General features: G+C 52.8%; 1 protein-coding gene across 1 annotated transcript in view; it reads left to right on the forward strand.

Moving 5' to 3' along the window:
• The window catches only part of CSMD2 (CUB and Sushi multiple domains 2), a 495152-nt gene that overhangs the window by 394608 nt on the left and 85447 nt on the right, over window positions 1–15097 (forward strand). Inside the window, 4 exon segments of the mRNA XM_077844850.1 lie at window positions 424–633; window positions 4515–4703; window positions 6871–7048; window positions 8327–8472. Coding sequence (XP_077700976.1) covers window positions 424–633; window positions 4515–4703; window positions 6871–7048; window positions 8327–8472 — 723 coding nt within the window.

Consider the following 15097-nt stretch of genomic DNA (forward strand, 5'->3'; position numbering starts at 1 on the left):
TAATAAATTTATTTTTTATTGGTGTTCAATTTGCCAACATATAGAATAACACCCAGTGCTCATCCCCTCAAGTGCCCCTCTCTATGTCCACCACCCAGTCACCCCCACCCCCCACCCTCCTCCCCTTCCACCACCCCTAGTTCGTTTCCCAGAGTTAGGAGTAGAAATGGGTAGGAAAAATCAGAAAGGGAGACAGAACATGGAAGACTCGAATAGCACATTTTTAAGTTCAGTCCTGCCTCAAGACAAAAGCCCGGACAGGACGGTGGCTTCCAGACCGCGGTTCCGCGAATCTCGGTTGGGCGGGACGTAGGTGGTGGGGACGCGCGAGGCCCGGTGGGAGAAGCTTCCAGGAGGCCAGGCCGCGCGTTCCCCGCAGGACTGTGTGGCTTGGGGCACTGTCTGCCTCTGTCTCGCTGCCAGGAGCTCACATCCAGTTCCTGAACTTCTCCACTGAGCCCAACCACGACTTCATCGAGATCCGGAACGGCCCCCACGAGACCAGCCGCATGATGGGCAGGTTCAGCGGCAGCGAGCTCCCGGGCGCGCTCCTCTCCACGTCCCACGAGACCACCGTGTATTTCCACAGCGACCACTCCCAGAACCGGCCAGGATTCAAGCTGGAGTATCAGGGTGAGCGCCGCGAGGGCCCGCTTGCTGCCGTCCACCCCCTCTCCTACCCATCTGCTCTGCCCTCCACGTGCGGGAGAGGGAACTCGGGGGGCCGAGGGGCAGCGGGGGCTCCCAGGGAGGAGGGCTCCCCTTCGGCGGCAGGTCCCTCCGGCTCCGTGAAGGTGCCCAACCCCCTTTGACCAGCCTTTCCCAGGGTTAAGGCCCAACAGCACCACTGGAGCCCCCCATCCAGGCCCAGCCCCCAGGGGTTGTCCCCAGCGTCCCGCCACCCCTTGCCCTCAGCCTTCCTCGGCCGACTGTGTGAAGCCCCATCACCCTCAGCGAGCGGCTCCCGTCACACGACAGAGGACTCTGGTCGCCGCCCCGGGGCTCCCGCAGAGCCTTCGGATGAGACCAGCCCATCGACCCCACTGAGGGCGCCTGCCATGCTCTCCGGGGCTCTGCTTGCTAAGGGGAATACGTGATGGCCCCCGCTCCTCCGGGCACGTTTTTTTCCCGGAACAAGCTCTGTGCTCCCTCACCTCAGGCTTTCCCTGTGTGAGGGGCCGTCGCCTGTGGCCATGCAGGTGGTGCCCCATCCAGGGTGGGGGGCCGGCCTGCCCCTCGGATGCCTTCCTAGTGCGACGGACTGAACCATTTGTTCTAACCTGTCCTTCCAGAGCCTTCCACTGACTTTTTTTTTTCTTGCATGATTTTGAACTTTTTTTCCAATCTAATACATGCTTATAAAAAATTAGAACACTACAGGGATTTTTGTAAGTCCGCCGTAGAAAGTCAAAGTTTTCCTGTCATCCCATCTCCAACTGCACCTTGTGCAGAGATACCAACTTTTAAGTTTGCATTCCCCATTTTTCCCGTACGTAGATTGATGCAGCTATTATTATTATTTCATTTCAATCAAAATGGCATCGTACTATAAATACCGCCTTTGTAATTTTCTTTTTGAAAGTTAATTTTTAATTATATTAATAGTTTGCAAACACACTCACCTTGTTAAAAAGGAAGAGGGGGTGGAGGGAGGAAGGACAAAGGGAAGGAAGGAAGAAATCAAAGCATCACAGACAAGGTCAAGCTTTCTCTGTCCACAGCCTCCGCACCTGGGCTTATTCCCCTCAAGTTGTTACTGTTGTTTTGACATGATCTTTCCAGATCTTTCCCATGCGTTGCCACACATATGTTCCACATACCTGTGAAAATGTGTCCTGTTTCATGACTTTTTTTGTTGTGTTTCCTATGTAAGTGTATACATGATGCCCTGACCTTTGGCCTTGTCAGAGATGGACACGGGCCGAGGGTCTGGGCCGCTGGTTTCGGGAGAGCCTCAAGGGTATTCCACGGCCCAGTGACCCAGGCACCGCCGCCTCCCGCCTCCGGTGGAACTGAGGCAGCGTGGCTGCGCTTGCCACACCTGGGACAGCTCGGCGGGGGGGAGGGGGGGAGCGGCTGTGCTCTGGATCCAACGGCGCCGGCCTCCTTGGGGTAATGGGCCACACCCCAGAGGACGGGGACAGAGGCCGGGACGGGCCGCGGGGGCTGGCACGTGGTGACACCTCAGCCGCCGCATCCCGTCACGGGAGAGACTCGGACCCATGCTTGGGGTCAGCGTCTCCTTCCCTGGCCCCCCCCCCCCGCCCCAGGGGGCTGCGGCGCTGGGGCAACACGTGTTGGTCCTCTCACCGCTTGGAGGCCGCAGGAACACTCTCCAGGCCTCTGTCCTTGCTCCTGGGGGTTGCTGGCCGTCTGAACTCCTTGGCTAATGGAAATATCACCCCCATCTCTGGCTTCAGATCCCTGTATGTCCCCAAGTTTCCCCTTTTTACAAGGACAGCAGTCATGTTGGGTGAGGGCTCCCCCCCCCCCCCGATGACCTCATTGCCATCAGGTGAAACGGCAAGATCCTCTCTCCAAATAAGGCCCCATTCAGGTGCCAGGGGTTGGGACCCCAACATGTGCATCTGGTTGAGGGATGCAGTTCGACCCCGGAGAGCCCAGCTCGCACAGGCCCAGGTGCTCCCCGAAGACGCTTCCTGTTGCATCGGTGCGAGTACTGACGACCCCACCACCAGAACCAGGACAGCTTCCTGGGGGCCCGCCCACTGGGTCCACGCAGTGGGGCCAGACCTCACTCACCGTGGGCCCCTGTGATACACCCTGGGAGCGTCGTCGGCCGAGGCCGCGGGCCTCACTGACTCCTCCCCATGGAAGAGCCCTCCCCGCCTCCACGGGGCCCTGGCCTCCGCCCCTCACATCCGCTGAGGCTTCCCAGACCCAGGCCAGCGCTGCAGCAGCAGCCGTCTCTGTGACGGGCCCGCTGCCCTCCTTAGGGGCCCCCTTCTCAGGATTTCCCTTGCTGGGGGAAGCGAGGCACAAGGGCAGCGGACACGCAGCCCCGCCCCGGGAGGTGGTCCGATTGCGTGCCGGGCCCGAGGCGTCAGCTCTGGGTGTGTGCAATCCGTCTCTCGCTCACGTTTACCTCTGTGACTTGGTGGGTCCTCCCACGGAGGCCTCCTGATTTACGACAGGTGCAAATAGTTCTCCCCGCCCGACGGGCCCTCGTACTCCACTTACACCCTGCAGGGCCCGTGGAGCTGGACGCTGACCCCTCACCCCAGGTGTTCCTTCGTGAAAAGACCTGTTCCCAGAGGGGCCGCTTGTCCCACTAAGGCACTGCTATGGAGCAGGCCCAGCTGCCTATGGTCCCAGCCCTTTGAGGAAATCCAACTCCTTGCTTTTCTCAAAATCCCTCCGTTAGGCGCCCTGAACTCCCTAGGCTAGGGTTCTCCTGTCTCCCCTCAGGCGAACGTTCCCCTGAAGTTGTTACTAACAGCACAAGCCCCTGTTACCGGGCCTCCGGGTCACCGGGCCTCACCGAAGCCACCACAGCTGCTGGGGACACCGGGTTTGCAAGGAGCTGAGCAGTGACCGGACACAAAACTGTTCCAAAGTGCTGGGCACCGTCCTTCCTACCTTAATAACGTGAATGTCTTAGTAATTCTCACCATATTTCCACTATTTGCGTTGTGGCGCTGGTTGAAAGTTGTCTCTTCCCACCGTGACGCCTCCCTGGGGGCCCAGCCTGCGCGCCCCTGGGGAGCCCTACTCGGCAGGCCGATGCCCCCCTGCGGGCCCGGCCCCACACCCAGAGGCGCCCCCGCTCCTTGGCAGCTCCCTCCGGGTGTGGGCCCTGAGCACTTTGGCCCCGTTTGAAAGCAGCCCGGGCGCTCTCCCGAAGGGTCCCTTTTTCTGCAAAGGCCGGTCCCTCTCGTGGGGTGGTTCCCAGCGGGGACCCCAGGCCGCAGCCTCCCCTCAGGCACCCGCCCTCCTGCCCCGGCCGGCGACCCTCAACCGGTGGCGGGAACCCCAGACCGCCCCAGGGGCTCCAGGCACGAGCTTGGGGTCGGCGCCGGCCGCCTCCCCGCGTCCGAGGACGTGCCCCCGTGGGACCCCCGCTCCTCAGTCACAAAGACCCCACTCAGGCCTCCCCCAACTGCCTCCCGCGCCCGTGACCCAGAACGAGGTTGTCGAGGTTAAACGAGACGACCCACAGGAAAGAACTGAGGCCCGGCCCCAGGCGGGTGCCCGTGAACCAGCGCCCAGCGTCGCCCCATCTCCCCCGAGCCCCCTCCCCACGGAGACAGGGAAAACCACGTTTATTACGCTCTGGCTCTGTGCCGGCGCCGCGCAAAGGGCCGTGGTGTGTTAGCCCCCCTGGTCCTCACGATAATGACGTCCGGCCCAAAGGCAGCGGCGACTGGTAGACGGGGCGGGTCCGTGTGAGTCCAAGCCCCGGCTCCACACGAGGTCGGCTCTCTGCCTGCCCACGTCCTGGAGGAGGAAACGTCCAGAGGGAATACGGTAACCTTCTCTCTAACCCTCGCCAGCCTATGAACTCCAGGAGTGCCCAGACCCGGAGCCCTTTGCCAACGGCGTCGTGAGGGGAGCCGGCTACAATGTCGGGCAGTCCGTGACCTTCGAGTGCCTCCCGGGATACCAGCTGACCGGCCATCCTGTCCTCACGTGTCAACACGGCACGAACCGGAACTGGGACCACCCCCTGCCCAGGTGTGAAGGTATGTCCCTCCCTCCCCCATCCCTGGGGATTCCTCCCAAGGCGAGCAACTCAGGGGACTCCCACACTCGGAGGAGTCACCCAGGCTGAGGAGCCCAGGCGCACCCGGACCGTCCTGTTTTCATATGGAAGAGCCGCAGCCTACTCATGGGACGGTCCTGGGGCAGACGCCTGGGCCGAGCGTGGGAGGGCCTGGAGGAGCGGCAGGCCAGGGAGGCCCCGGCCCGGGGAGCGCTCGGCCCCAGGAAGACGCAGCCCATCGGAAGGGAAGGCTGTAATTGTTCTCTTTTCGGGCATCTACACCGGGATATCCGGGTCCTTACTGAAGAGCTTCACTTACCCAGAGACATCTAGATCCTAATACGTCCAAAATCAAGGTCACCTTCTCTGCCATTCAGTGGAAGTCCTCATCAGCAAGGGTCACCGCTAGTCGCCTGCTTTCGCGGCCCCTATTTGGGCGGCCCCCTCTCGCCATCTAACGTACTCACTGAGTCTTGATGATTCTACGTCCTGATGACCCTCCGGGTGCATCCGCATCCCTCCGTCCCGCCTCCACCTCGGTCCAGGCCGCCTCTTTGCCGAGGCTCCTCACGGGTCTCCCCACCGCGGCTCTCGCGCTACTCGATCCATTTTTCACAATGGAGCCAAGTGTGACCTTCAAAACCATCAACACGCTCCAGACCCTCCCCTGCCCAGAAGGCAGCAAGGCATCCCCACCTCTCTTGGGGTAAATTCCAGACCCTTGAATGAAGTCCCTCGGGCCTGGGCCCTACCCAGCCCCAGTACTGTCCACGCGCACAGACTGCGTGTCCAGCAGGAAGGACTTCCAGCTTCCCAGTGTGCCGTGTCCTCTTGCCTCCTGTTAGCGCATCCTGGCCCCCCTCATGGAACACAGCTCTCCCCTCTTGCCTTTTGCCTGCTGAGCCCTGTCCTCCCTCAGCTCCAAATCCAGATGGGAACAATACCGAGAACCTTCCTCACCCCCCCCAAGACCAGATGAGGGGCCCCGCTCTTCCTCCTGGGGCATCCCACATTGAGACCCCTCCAGCCTACGCTGGCATCTCCATCACTTAGCCAGACCCCGGCTGTAGATGTTACAGACAGAACCTCGTGCCTGGGTGCCCTTGCACCCCACTGTCTCCCCCCAGGCTGCACCTGACACTGCACAGGTGCCCGCAGGTGTAGGAGGGATGCCGTCCATGCGTCCATGTGTACCCCTTTCAGGATCTTATGCTTCCCCGGAACCCTATCTTCTGCCTGCAGGCACTGGGACGCTTTCTCTTCGCTTTGGTCTGCCCCCACCCCGATGTCTGCTTGGCGCCCAGAGCCGGCCTAATAGACTCATTATTCTGGACCAGGGGTGGTTGGTTCATGTGTCCTTTTTTCTCCTCCCTGGTGACTAAATTGGAACATTATGGAGACCTCAAGGCCTCTTCATCCCCTTACCCAAAGCCAAGGTCAGAGTGAGGCCAAAATTGGGTGTCACTTTTGGGGGACAGGGAAATAGGGAGACGGGCCCACAGCTCTGCAGCACATGCCTTCTGTGAGGGAAGCACCCGGCTGCACGGTTCACAGGTGTCAGTTCACCCAGCGGCTCCCACCGTCCTCTACGGGGCCCCTCTTAGTCCCATTGGACAGGTGAGGAGAGGGAGGAAACTACTGTCTAAGCTCATCTAGTTAACAAGCAGTGTAGCCACTCTTTAAACCCGACCCTAGCGCCACAATCCTTATCTCTTAGGTCAAGACCAAACGTGCCCCTCGAAGAATCTTAGAGCAAATGAAATGAAAGACATAGTTCCATAATTTCTTAGTTCGTCCCAGCAAAAGTACTACAGCGGCACTGACTCTGACCTGATTCTCCACTCCGTTCCTCGGAAGGGGGGAGGGTGTCAGGGTGACCTTCCCTCTGGGCAGGTGTCCTCCACAGGAAGAAGGGGGGTAGGGGCGGGGGCTGGCCCACAGAGGCACCGGCACTGAAGGTCGGGGCCAGGTGGGGAGTGGGTGCTGGGTCTGCGGGGGGGACCCCCACGGTCACCCTCGGCTCCATCATCCCTCCCCTTCCCTCCTGACCCTGTGGCGGGTGCTGGCACTTCAGAAGGACGTCACCTAAATAATTCAGGTGGGGGGTGATCTCCCCCACTCACCATGCTGCTGTCCCCTCCCGGCAGTCCCCTGCGGCGGGAACATCACCTCTTCCAACGGCACCGTGTACTCCCCTGGCTTCCCCAGTCCGTACTCCAGCTCCCAGGACTGTGCCTGGTTGATCACCGTGCCCATTGGTCATGGCATCCGCCTCAACCTCAGCCTGCTGCAGACAGAGCCGTCCGGAGACTTCGTCACCGTCTGGTAGGGCTGGCTGCCACCACGGCAGCTGACTAGAAAGGGGCATTGGCTGGGCTCTAAACCGAGTCACCCGTCATTCTGTTCAGAGAACCAAGAGCCGAATGGCTTTAAACGATGCTCAGCCTCCTGGCTTTCAGGTGAACATAGTAAATAGGGGCTGCGCCTCAGTTAGCCTTTGGGGCTCCTTGGAGCGAGAGGAAAGGGCGGGCGGTGGTTTCCAACCCCAAGTCCTGCTAGGGGTCGTCGTACCGGTGGTAGGTGTATGAATGGGAGTGGTCAGGGATACCCAGACTTTTCTCATTTTTTTCCAGAGTCCAAACCCAAATTCTACATTTACCTAAGATAAGCTACCTAGACCAATGGAAGAGTTTGGGGGCGGAATTCGGTGAAGTCCCATTGGTCGTCTCCCGCCAAACCAGAATTGTCCAACACAACGTTCTGCAGGGCCGTAGCCGCCGTCCACGGGTGGTCACTGAGTACTCAAATGTGACTAGAGTGACGAAGGAGCTGATTTTTAAACTTAAATTAATTTAAATATAAAGAGCCACATGTGGCCTACTGGTCACCAACGTGATAGTTCCACTCTGAGTAATAGGTTAGGATATCTTGAAGTGATTTTAAAATGGGAGTGTGAATTATTAGTCAATAAGTCTCCTAGACGGTTCTTCCCAAACCTCTGCATCTTTGGACGAATAAATAACCCAAGAATTCCTTAGTTCAGGAGTTACTGCCATTTTAGGAATCAGAAGAGGATAGTGGGGGTCTCCTCCCCAGAGTCTCAGGGCTAGATAACCGTCATCAGACTACCCTGGGCTAATTTCCGGTTCCCTTTCCAGGCAATGATTACGCACGGATAGAAGGGATTAGATGAGTTTCCGGGGAAGAAAGTCTTGCCTAGAAAGGCAGCATGGGCATGTGTGTGTGTGGGGACAGGAAGTGGGGCTGGCCCGGATGGTGGGATGCGCTTCCTCAGCCCCGTCCTACTGCTGCTCAGACAGAGAACCTGCCCAGGGGCTCCTGCTGCTTGGGGGAACTCACCCCCGGAGCCCCCTACAGAGGCAACTGTGAAGGATCAGGTGAAGGAGGAACCAGTGTGAGATTTGCCAACCCGGTGAGCCTTGTTGGCAGACCGGGTCGGGAGAGATGAGAGAGCTGTGCACGGGGCGTGGGCGCAGGAAGAGCCACAGCCTCCCGCTCCAGGGCTCTGTGAGGCCGCTGATGGGACCAGATAAAGCAGGCAGCCCTGGTGACTGATGCCAGAACCTTCTCTCCTGCATGCAGGGATGGGCCGCAGCAGACAGCTCCACAGCTTGGAGTCTTCAGCCGGAGCTTGGCCAAGAAAACGCTGCACAGCTCATCCAACCAGGCCCTGCTCAAGTTCCACCGTGACGCAGCCATGGGTGGGATCTTCGCCATCGCCTTTTCCGGTCAGTGTGGAAGCCTGACGTGGGAGGGAAGGACCGTGCTCTCAAGTTAGGGCCGCGCTTGATCCCTGTCATGTGACTCTGAGTGACTTACGTAGCTTCTCGGCCTCGGTGTCCTCGGAGTTATGAGTTCAATGTGTTAACCTATACGAGGATCCCGCAGCACAGACCCCCATACGTGGAGGTTTTCCTCCTCCACCGTGAGGGCAGGGAGGCTCCTGGTGCCGATCCCTGGTGCCAAGTCCAAGTTTAGAGGCAGCGGGATGAGGCTTCTCATTTCACAGGTTCATGTCAACTCACTGGGTTACTCACTCACTGGTTCCCCAGCCTGTCCCTTCACATCTTCTAGAGGGTTTTCCCCCTCCAAAGGAATCTAGGGCTCTGTTGACCTCACAGGGAGTACTTTGCACAAGTGAAGTCGTGGAGATTTCAAGCAGAAGGACCATGAACCATTCAGGGTGTGTTTGTCCTTATCAACAGCCAACTTTCTCCTAAGGGTCCGAAGTTACAGGTCTGGGTGCTTCCTCATTTTTGTAATAGTGGACACAGCATTGAAAAACTTAAAGTTTTCTGTGGGTTTGTCCCCATCTATAGAATACTCCTCCGTATTACAATTTGCAGAGCTTTACATATACTTGAACTGGAAATGGGGGAAGCTTGACCTTGTTCCTGGCTCCGTCTTGCAAACACAAGATTTTATCAAATTTTTAAGTTTTTTGCCAATATGGCAGATGCATGAAATAGCATTTCACTCTTATGTTAATGATGAGGTGAGCATGTTTTCGTATCTTCATTGATTCATGCTTCCCTGCTCTGCGAAACGCCTGCTCCCCCTAGAGCTTTCTTCCTCCAAGGACAGAGAGATAACAGACAAATAAAATCTTTGCCATTTGTAATAAGTTGCTATGAAGGAAACACATAAGATAGCAAACAAAAAGACAGGGAACTCTTTTCATGTAAAATAATTGTGGGTAACCTGTCAAGAGGCAATATTTGAGACAAGAACTAAAGAAAAAGAAGGAGGTAGACTTGCAGAGACCAGGGAGTGGGACTGGTGTGGGGGAAAGAATGTCTGCCTATCTATAGGCAAACATTAGCTTTCAATAAATTTCTTCTCATATAAGGACTAATAAGCGGAAAAGTACCTTAAGGAGAGGTATGAACAAGATTCTACAGTATTTTTTCATGACAAAAGTGGATTTGAATTGCAGAGGAAAATGCCCTTGGAAACATGTAGTTTAGGAAATAGAGATAAATTTTGGAAAGTATCTGCTTCCAGCGTAAAAGTCTCGACAACATGGACTCCAAATAAGAGATAACTAGAAGGGGAGCTAAATGTCTTCCCTTCCCTTCCTGAACAATTCAGTCCTAAAGCTGTTAAATGGGGTGAAGGAAAGTGGGCATCTGAGGGAAGAGGGGGCCATGCTGAGAGGCAGCATCTGTACGGAGACGGGGCTGGCATGATACCCATCAAGGCTCTGCAAACTGAGGGAACATCCATGTCGGGTAGGAGCCCCAGCAAAGTGAGGATGCCATCCACGCGGAGGATCCTTCAGACTCCAAGGTGGGGGAGCAGGGCATTCATGTAAGGGAGGAGTGACAGTTGAGATGGGAACTGGGTCCTCTAGGAGTGACTGATCAAAGAAGTTAATCTATCACTAGAGAACCAAGTTCCCATCTCAACTGTCACTCCAGGTAGGAATCGCACTGTAAAAAAGAGGGTCAGAAATGTGGCAAGGGCAAAAATTAGAATATACCCAGGGCATTGGATTGGAATTGGAAGTATGAGTATGAGCAATGGTTTTCAATATGTCCACATAGATATAGAAGGAGATATGGATGTAAACATGGGTCTGTACACGTACGTGTATTCCTTAGCTCCTTCCACTGAAAGGGCCTGGAAGCAATGACTCCTCAATAGCAATGAACACATCTAGCTCCAGATACTGGTTTCTAAAACCATTTTCCACTAAAATAGATGAGGACTCCTTAAAAGGGACGCCTGGGTGCCTCGGTGGTTGGACGCCTGCCTTTGGCTCAGATCGTGATCCCCGGATCCGGGATCGAGTCCCGCATCGGGCTCCCTGCGGGGAGCCTGCTTCTCCCTCTGCCTATGTCTCTGCCTCTCCTCTCAATCTGTGTCTCTCATGAATAAATAAATAAATCTTTAAAAAAAAAGAAAAGAAATGGCTGATTCCAGGACTGAGGCAGAGAAAGCACAAGATGAGCCTGGAACATTTTATGGCAGAAAGCAAGAAGGTGCCCAAAGAATGGTGGAGATGTGCCAGAAGGACATAGACGTGGGCTTGAAGGGGATCCCAGTGACTGTAATGGGATAATTTGGATTATACTTGGACCGTAATACTCAGATAATTTGAGCATCCAAATAATTCGTTTTGGTAACACATGGTAACTGAATGAATAAACCAGGACACTATATATACCCATCCAGGTATAAATTAATTAATGAAACAATTATTAATTTAAAATATTATGAGGAACAGGATATTTCCATGCTTTCAAACTATCTCCCCACACAGTAACTGCAAAGGGAGAAAAGAGTAGCTGTACAGTGGAGAAGCTGGAGGACATCACTTTAACCAAGTGATCCAAGTAAGCATGCTGAGTAATGGGACAAATTGCAGTTATGCCCCCATTTGATTGGGTGCAAAGAGAAGAGCGAGCATCACCTCTGTGATAGCCCAGGAAAGATGCACAACGTGAATCCAGTTGTGAGGAATCAGACAAATCTAAATTGGGGGTAACGTAATATATTATGACAGACTAGAAGTTAACCGATGTATAATCTTCAAGAGTGTGAAAGTCATGAAGGTCAAGGAAAGACTTTGGGACGGTTCCAGACGAAAAAAGACATGACAACAAAATACAGTGCATGATTCTGAACTGAATCCTGTGCTGTTAAGAGCTTTCCTGGGACAAGTGGTAAAACATGAGCGGAGGTGAGGGTGAGTTGGCTACCATTATCAGAGGTAATTTCCTGTTTTTGATGGTTGTATTGTGATTTTGCAAAAGGGAATGTGCTGCTTTGTTGAAAATGCATGTTAATGTTAAACTATTGTGGTGATGGGGCATCATGTTGGCAATTTCCTTTCAAATGGTTTGTGAAAAACGGTTTTTTTGTGTGATGCTTCCAACTTTTCCTGTACCTTTGTGATTGTTTCAAATTAAGATTTTTATTTACATGGGGAGCTAGATAATTTTTAAAAAGTTAAAGAAGAAATGCCACAGCCCGATTAAATTGGCATAAGGATCAGCAAAACGCTGTAGAAAACCAGATCAGAGGCAAAGCCCAACACGAAGGAGAGAAAGAGCAAAGACTTGAAGATTATAGAGGAGAGAATGGGAAATAAAAGAGATCCAGTGAATGAAGAATGTCCTGATAAAAAGCATCCATGACAGAAAGAACCAGACGGACAGAACACAAATAATAGAAGAAAACTCTTCTGAAATGAATGAAAAACTGTGCAAATAGAACAAAAGAGCTCACCGCATGCTGGGGGAAATCACAACCAGCCTGGCAAGCATTTCAAATTACTGGGATGAAGGGCACAATCTACCCGAATCTAGGCCGAGAAAGTTACCTGTGAGGAGCCAAAATCCACAATCCTTTGAATAATTATATTTGGCATTCAATCCCAGAAAATCAAAAGAGGCATTTTTATAGATATGTAGGGGGAAGATAGTTGGGAGCATCACATGTGCAGGCAAGAGACAGCCGTCTGCAGACCTCTGAGCGCTCACAATCCGCATCCCCACATCTCAGTTGAAGTGTTCCTCCAGGATGTGGACCCCCAGGGAGAGAGGAGCCAATAACTTGATACAGAGAAGTTGTATAAAAGATTAAAGTGGAAGCACTAACTAGCTAACCACCTTTTAAGCCTAATAATAATTGAAAATATCGATTCCAAACAGATTGCAAATGATTCTTAAAAGATTTTGTAAAATTGTGGCACCTGCTTGGCTCAGGCAGTTGAGCATCTGAGTCTTGATTTGGACTCAGGTCATGAGCTCAGGGTCCTGGGATGGCACCCTGCATCGGGCTCCACACTCAGGGGAGTCTGCTGGAGGATTCTCTCTCCCTCTTCCCCTGTGCCTCCCCCCACTAGAACTCACACTCTCCTCTCTCTCTCATATAAAAATAAATCTTTAAAAAAAAAAGATTTTTAAGGATTATTTCATATTAACAAATACCCAAGGAATTAGAAGAGGAATAGGAGAAAGGGAATGTTCTTATCTCTCATGAGGGTGGAATCAGTAGATGTCATTCAATCGCTGATTTTAATAATTAGGAAAATCAGGACTCCAAGTATGTATTTTAGTCACTAAAAAAATTAAAAATAGGTGTTAGTACTTTTAAGTCACTAAAAGAAAAAAGTAAGCAAAGCATAGTTCCTATAGAAAAGGTGGAAAACAAAGGAAACCATAGGAACAAAGATACAGCCCAGGACAAACCGGTGAGACCCTGGCCTACGACGGCCGTAGCCGCACTGGCTGCTGCTTGGCAAGAGGCAGTGGGCCTCCCTGTCCGTCCGTTACCATGTTCGCCTACATCGGGGTCCGATTAAGCTCTGACAGGGCCTTGGCCCAAAGGGACTGGGGGAGAGGGGACCGGGGGAAGGGAGGAGTCCTGGACGTCTCCCCCGCTGTCCCACTCAGGTCTTTAGCAATAACCTGGTAGATAGTGTGGCTCTAGGGGGAGGAGGGATTGTCTGCAAAAGACCAAAGCTCGTGCACCGGAAGGCTGACAGCGGTTACACCTCGGTAGTGGTGGGACTGGGGCAATTTCCATTTTATTGTTTTTCAATATTCCACCAGCATTCTGCATTTCTGAGCAGAAATATATAATTCTTAAGAAATATAATGGGAAAGCTACCCCACTCAAACTAGTAACCACACTCAGGCTGTGTTCAAGTGGAGATTTCTTCTGAGTTTTTTCTGCAAGTTAAGTGTCATAGAAGATATATATATATATATATTTTGGAATTTGAGGCAATTATTTTGGGTTTTTTTCCCCAATTTTATTGAGATACAGTTGGCATACAGCACTGTGTAAGTCTAGGCATACAACGTAATGACATGACTTACGTATATTGTGAAATGATCACCACAATAAATTCAGTTAAAGGCCGTCATCTCATATAGATATCCAAAAAAAGGAGGGAAAATAGGTTTTTTTTCTCCTTGTGATGAGAACTCTGAGGATCTGCTCTCTCTTGACAGCATTCAGATATACCAAACAGCAGTGTTAACATCATGTAACACGTGACATCCCCGGTACTTATCCAATCTTATAACTGGAGGTTTGTACCCTTTGATCCCCTTCATCCAGTTCCCCACCCAGAAGGTGTATTTTAAAGATTAAGCGTGCAGCTGAGAATGGAAGATACCAAATTTTAAAAAATAAAATAAAAGCCTTGGGTGATAAAGGAAACATTGGGAATTGGCTAACCAGAGGGGCGCCTGGGGGGGCTCCGTCAGTTAAGCATCTGCCTTTGGCTCAAGTCCTGATCCCCGGGTCCTGGGATGGAGTCCCCCCACATCGGGCTCCCTGCTCAGCGGGGTCTGCTTCTCCCTCTGCCTCTGCCCCTCGCCCCTACTCGGGCTCGCTCTCTGTCTCCCGTAAATAAATAAAATCTTAAAAAAAAGAATTGGCTAAGCAGAAACTTCATGCATCTACGAATCCCAAGAGTGCCCCAGACAAATATAAGGAGAGGATAAACCGTGAAAATATATTTAACAGGCAGAAGTCTTTTTTTTTTTTTAAGAGAAGGCAGGGGTGGAAGGAGAGAGAGACTTACGTAGGCTCCACACCCACCTCACTGCCCTGAGATCCTGACCTGAGCCAAAATCAAGAATCAGATGCTTAACCAACTGAGCCACCAGGTAACCCCAGAAGTCAATCTTAAATACGAATTGGGTTCTTCCAATTTGTAAGACAAATAGGGGCAAAGGACTGATAGAAGGTTAAAAAGTAAATTCCAAAATAGTCCATTAATATAGGAAGAAAATGTTTAACCTAACTTGTTATCAAATGCCAATTTTTTTTAAAAAAAAGAAATGCTACCTTTTTGGTTGCTTATCAAGCTGGCGACAATTACCGTGGAGGACTGCCTTCCCCAGGAGGCTCGGGGTGGCAGGAGGGCGAGGACTGTGTCTTGGTTACTCTTGCACCCTCGCCGCCTGACGCAGTGCCTGACCCAGGCTAGGCCTCCGCAGATAATCCTTCAATGAGTTGGAGGAGACAATGATGAGACCCGGCCCTGGAGAAGCTGCCGCTCCGTGGCCCGTATCAGTTACAGCCTTTTTTCTGCAGAGAAAAGCCAACGCCCGCGTGGTCCTCCCGGGTGTATGTTAAACCAAGGTCAAACCCGCGTGGCCACCCCACGGGTGCTTCTTGCTTTGAAAACAGCGTCTCACGGAGCCCTGTGTCTCTCCATGCAACGTCTTTTCCGCCGACACATCTGTAGAAGAAATTAGTTAAATCGTCAAAATGTCCTACAACATTTTTAATGAAACCATCTGCAGGAAAAGTCAGGTTGCATCCTAACTGCAGTGGGTAAAGGCCAGCATCCCACGTGAACATTTGGAATGTGTGTCCCTGTTGCTG

The sequence above is a fragment of the Canis aureus genome, chromosome 13 (genome assembly GCF_053574225.1).
Source record: "Canis aureus isolate CA01 chromosome 13, VMU_Caureus_v.1.0, whole genome shotgun sequence".
Taxonomy (NCBI): Eukaryota; Metazoa; Chordata; class Mammalia; order Carnivora; family Canidae; genus Canis; species Canis aureus.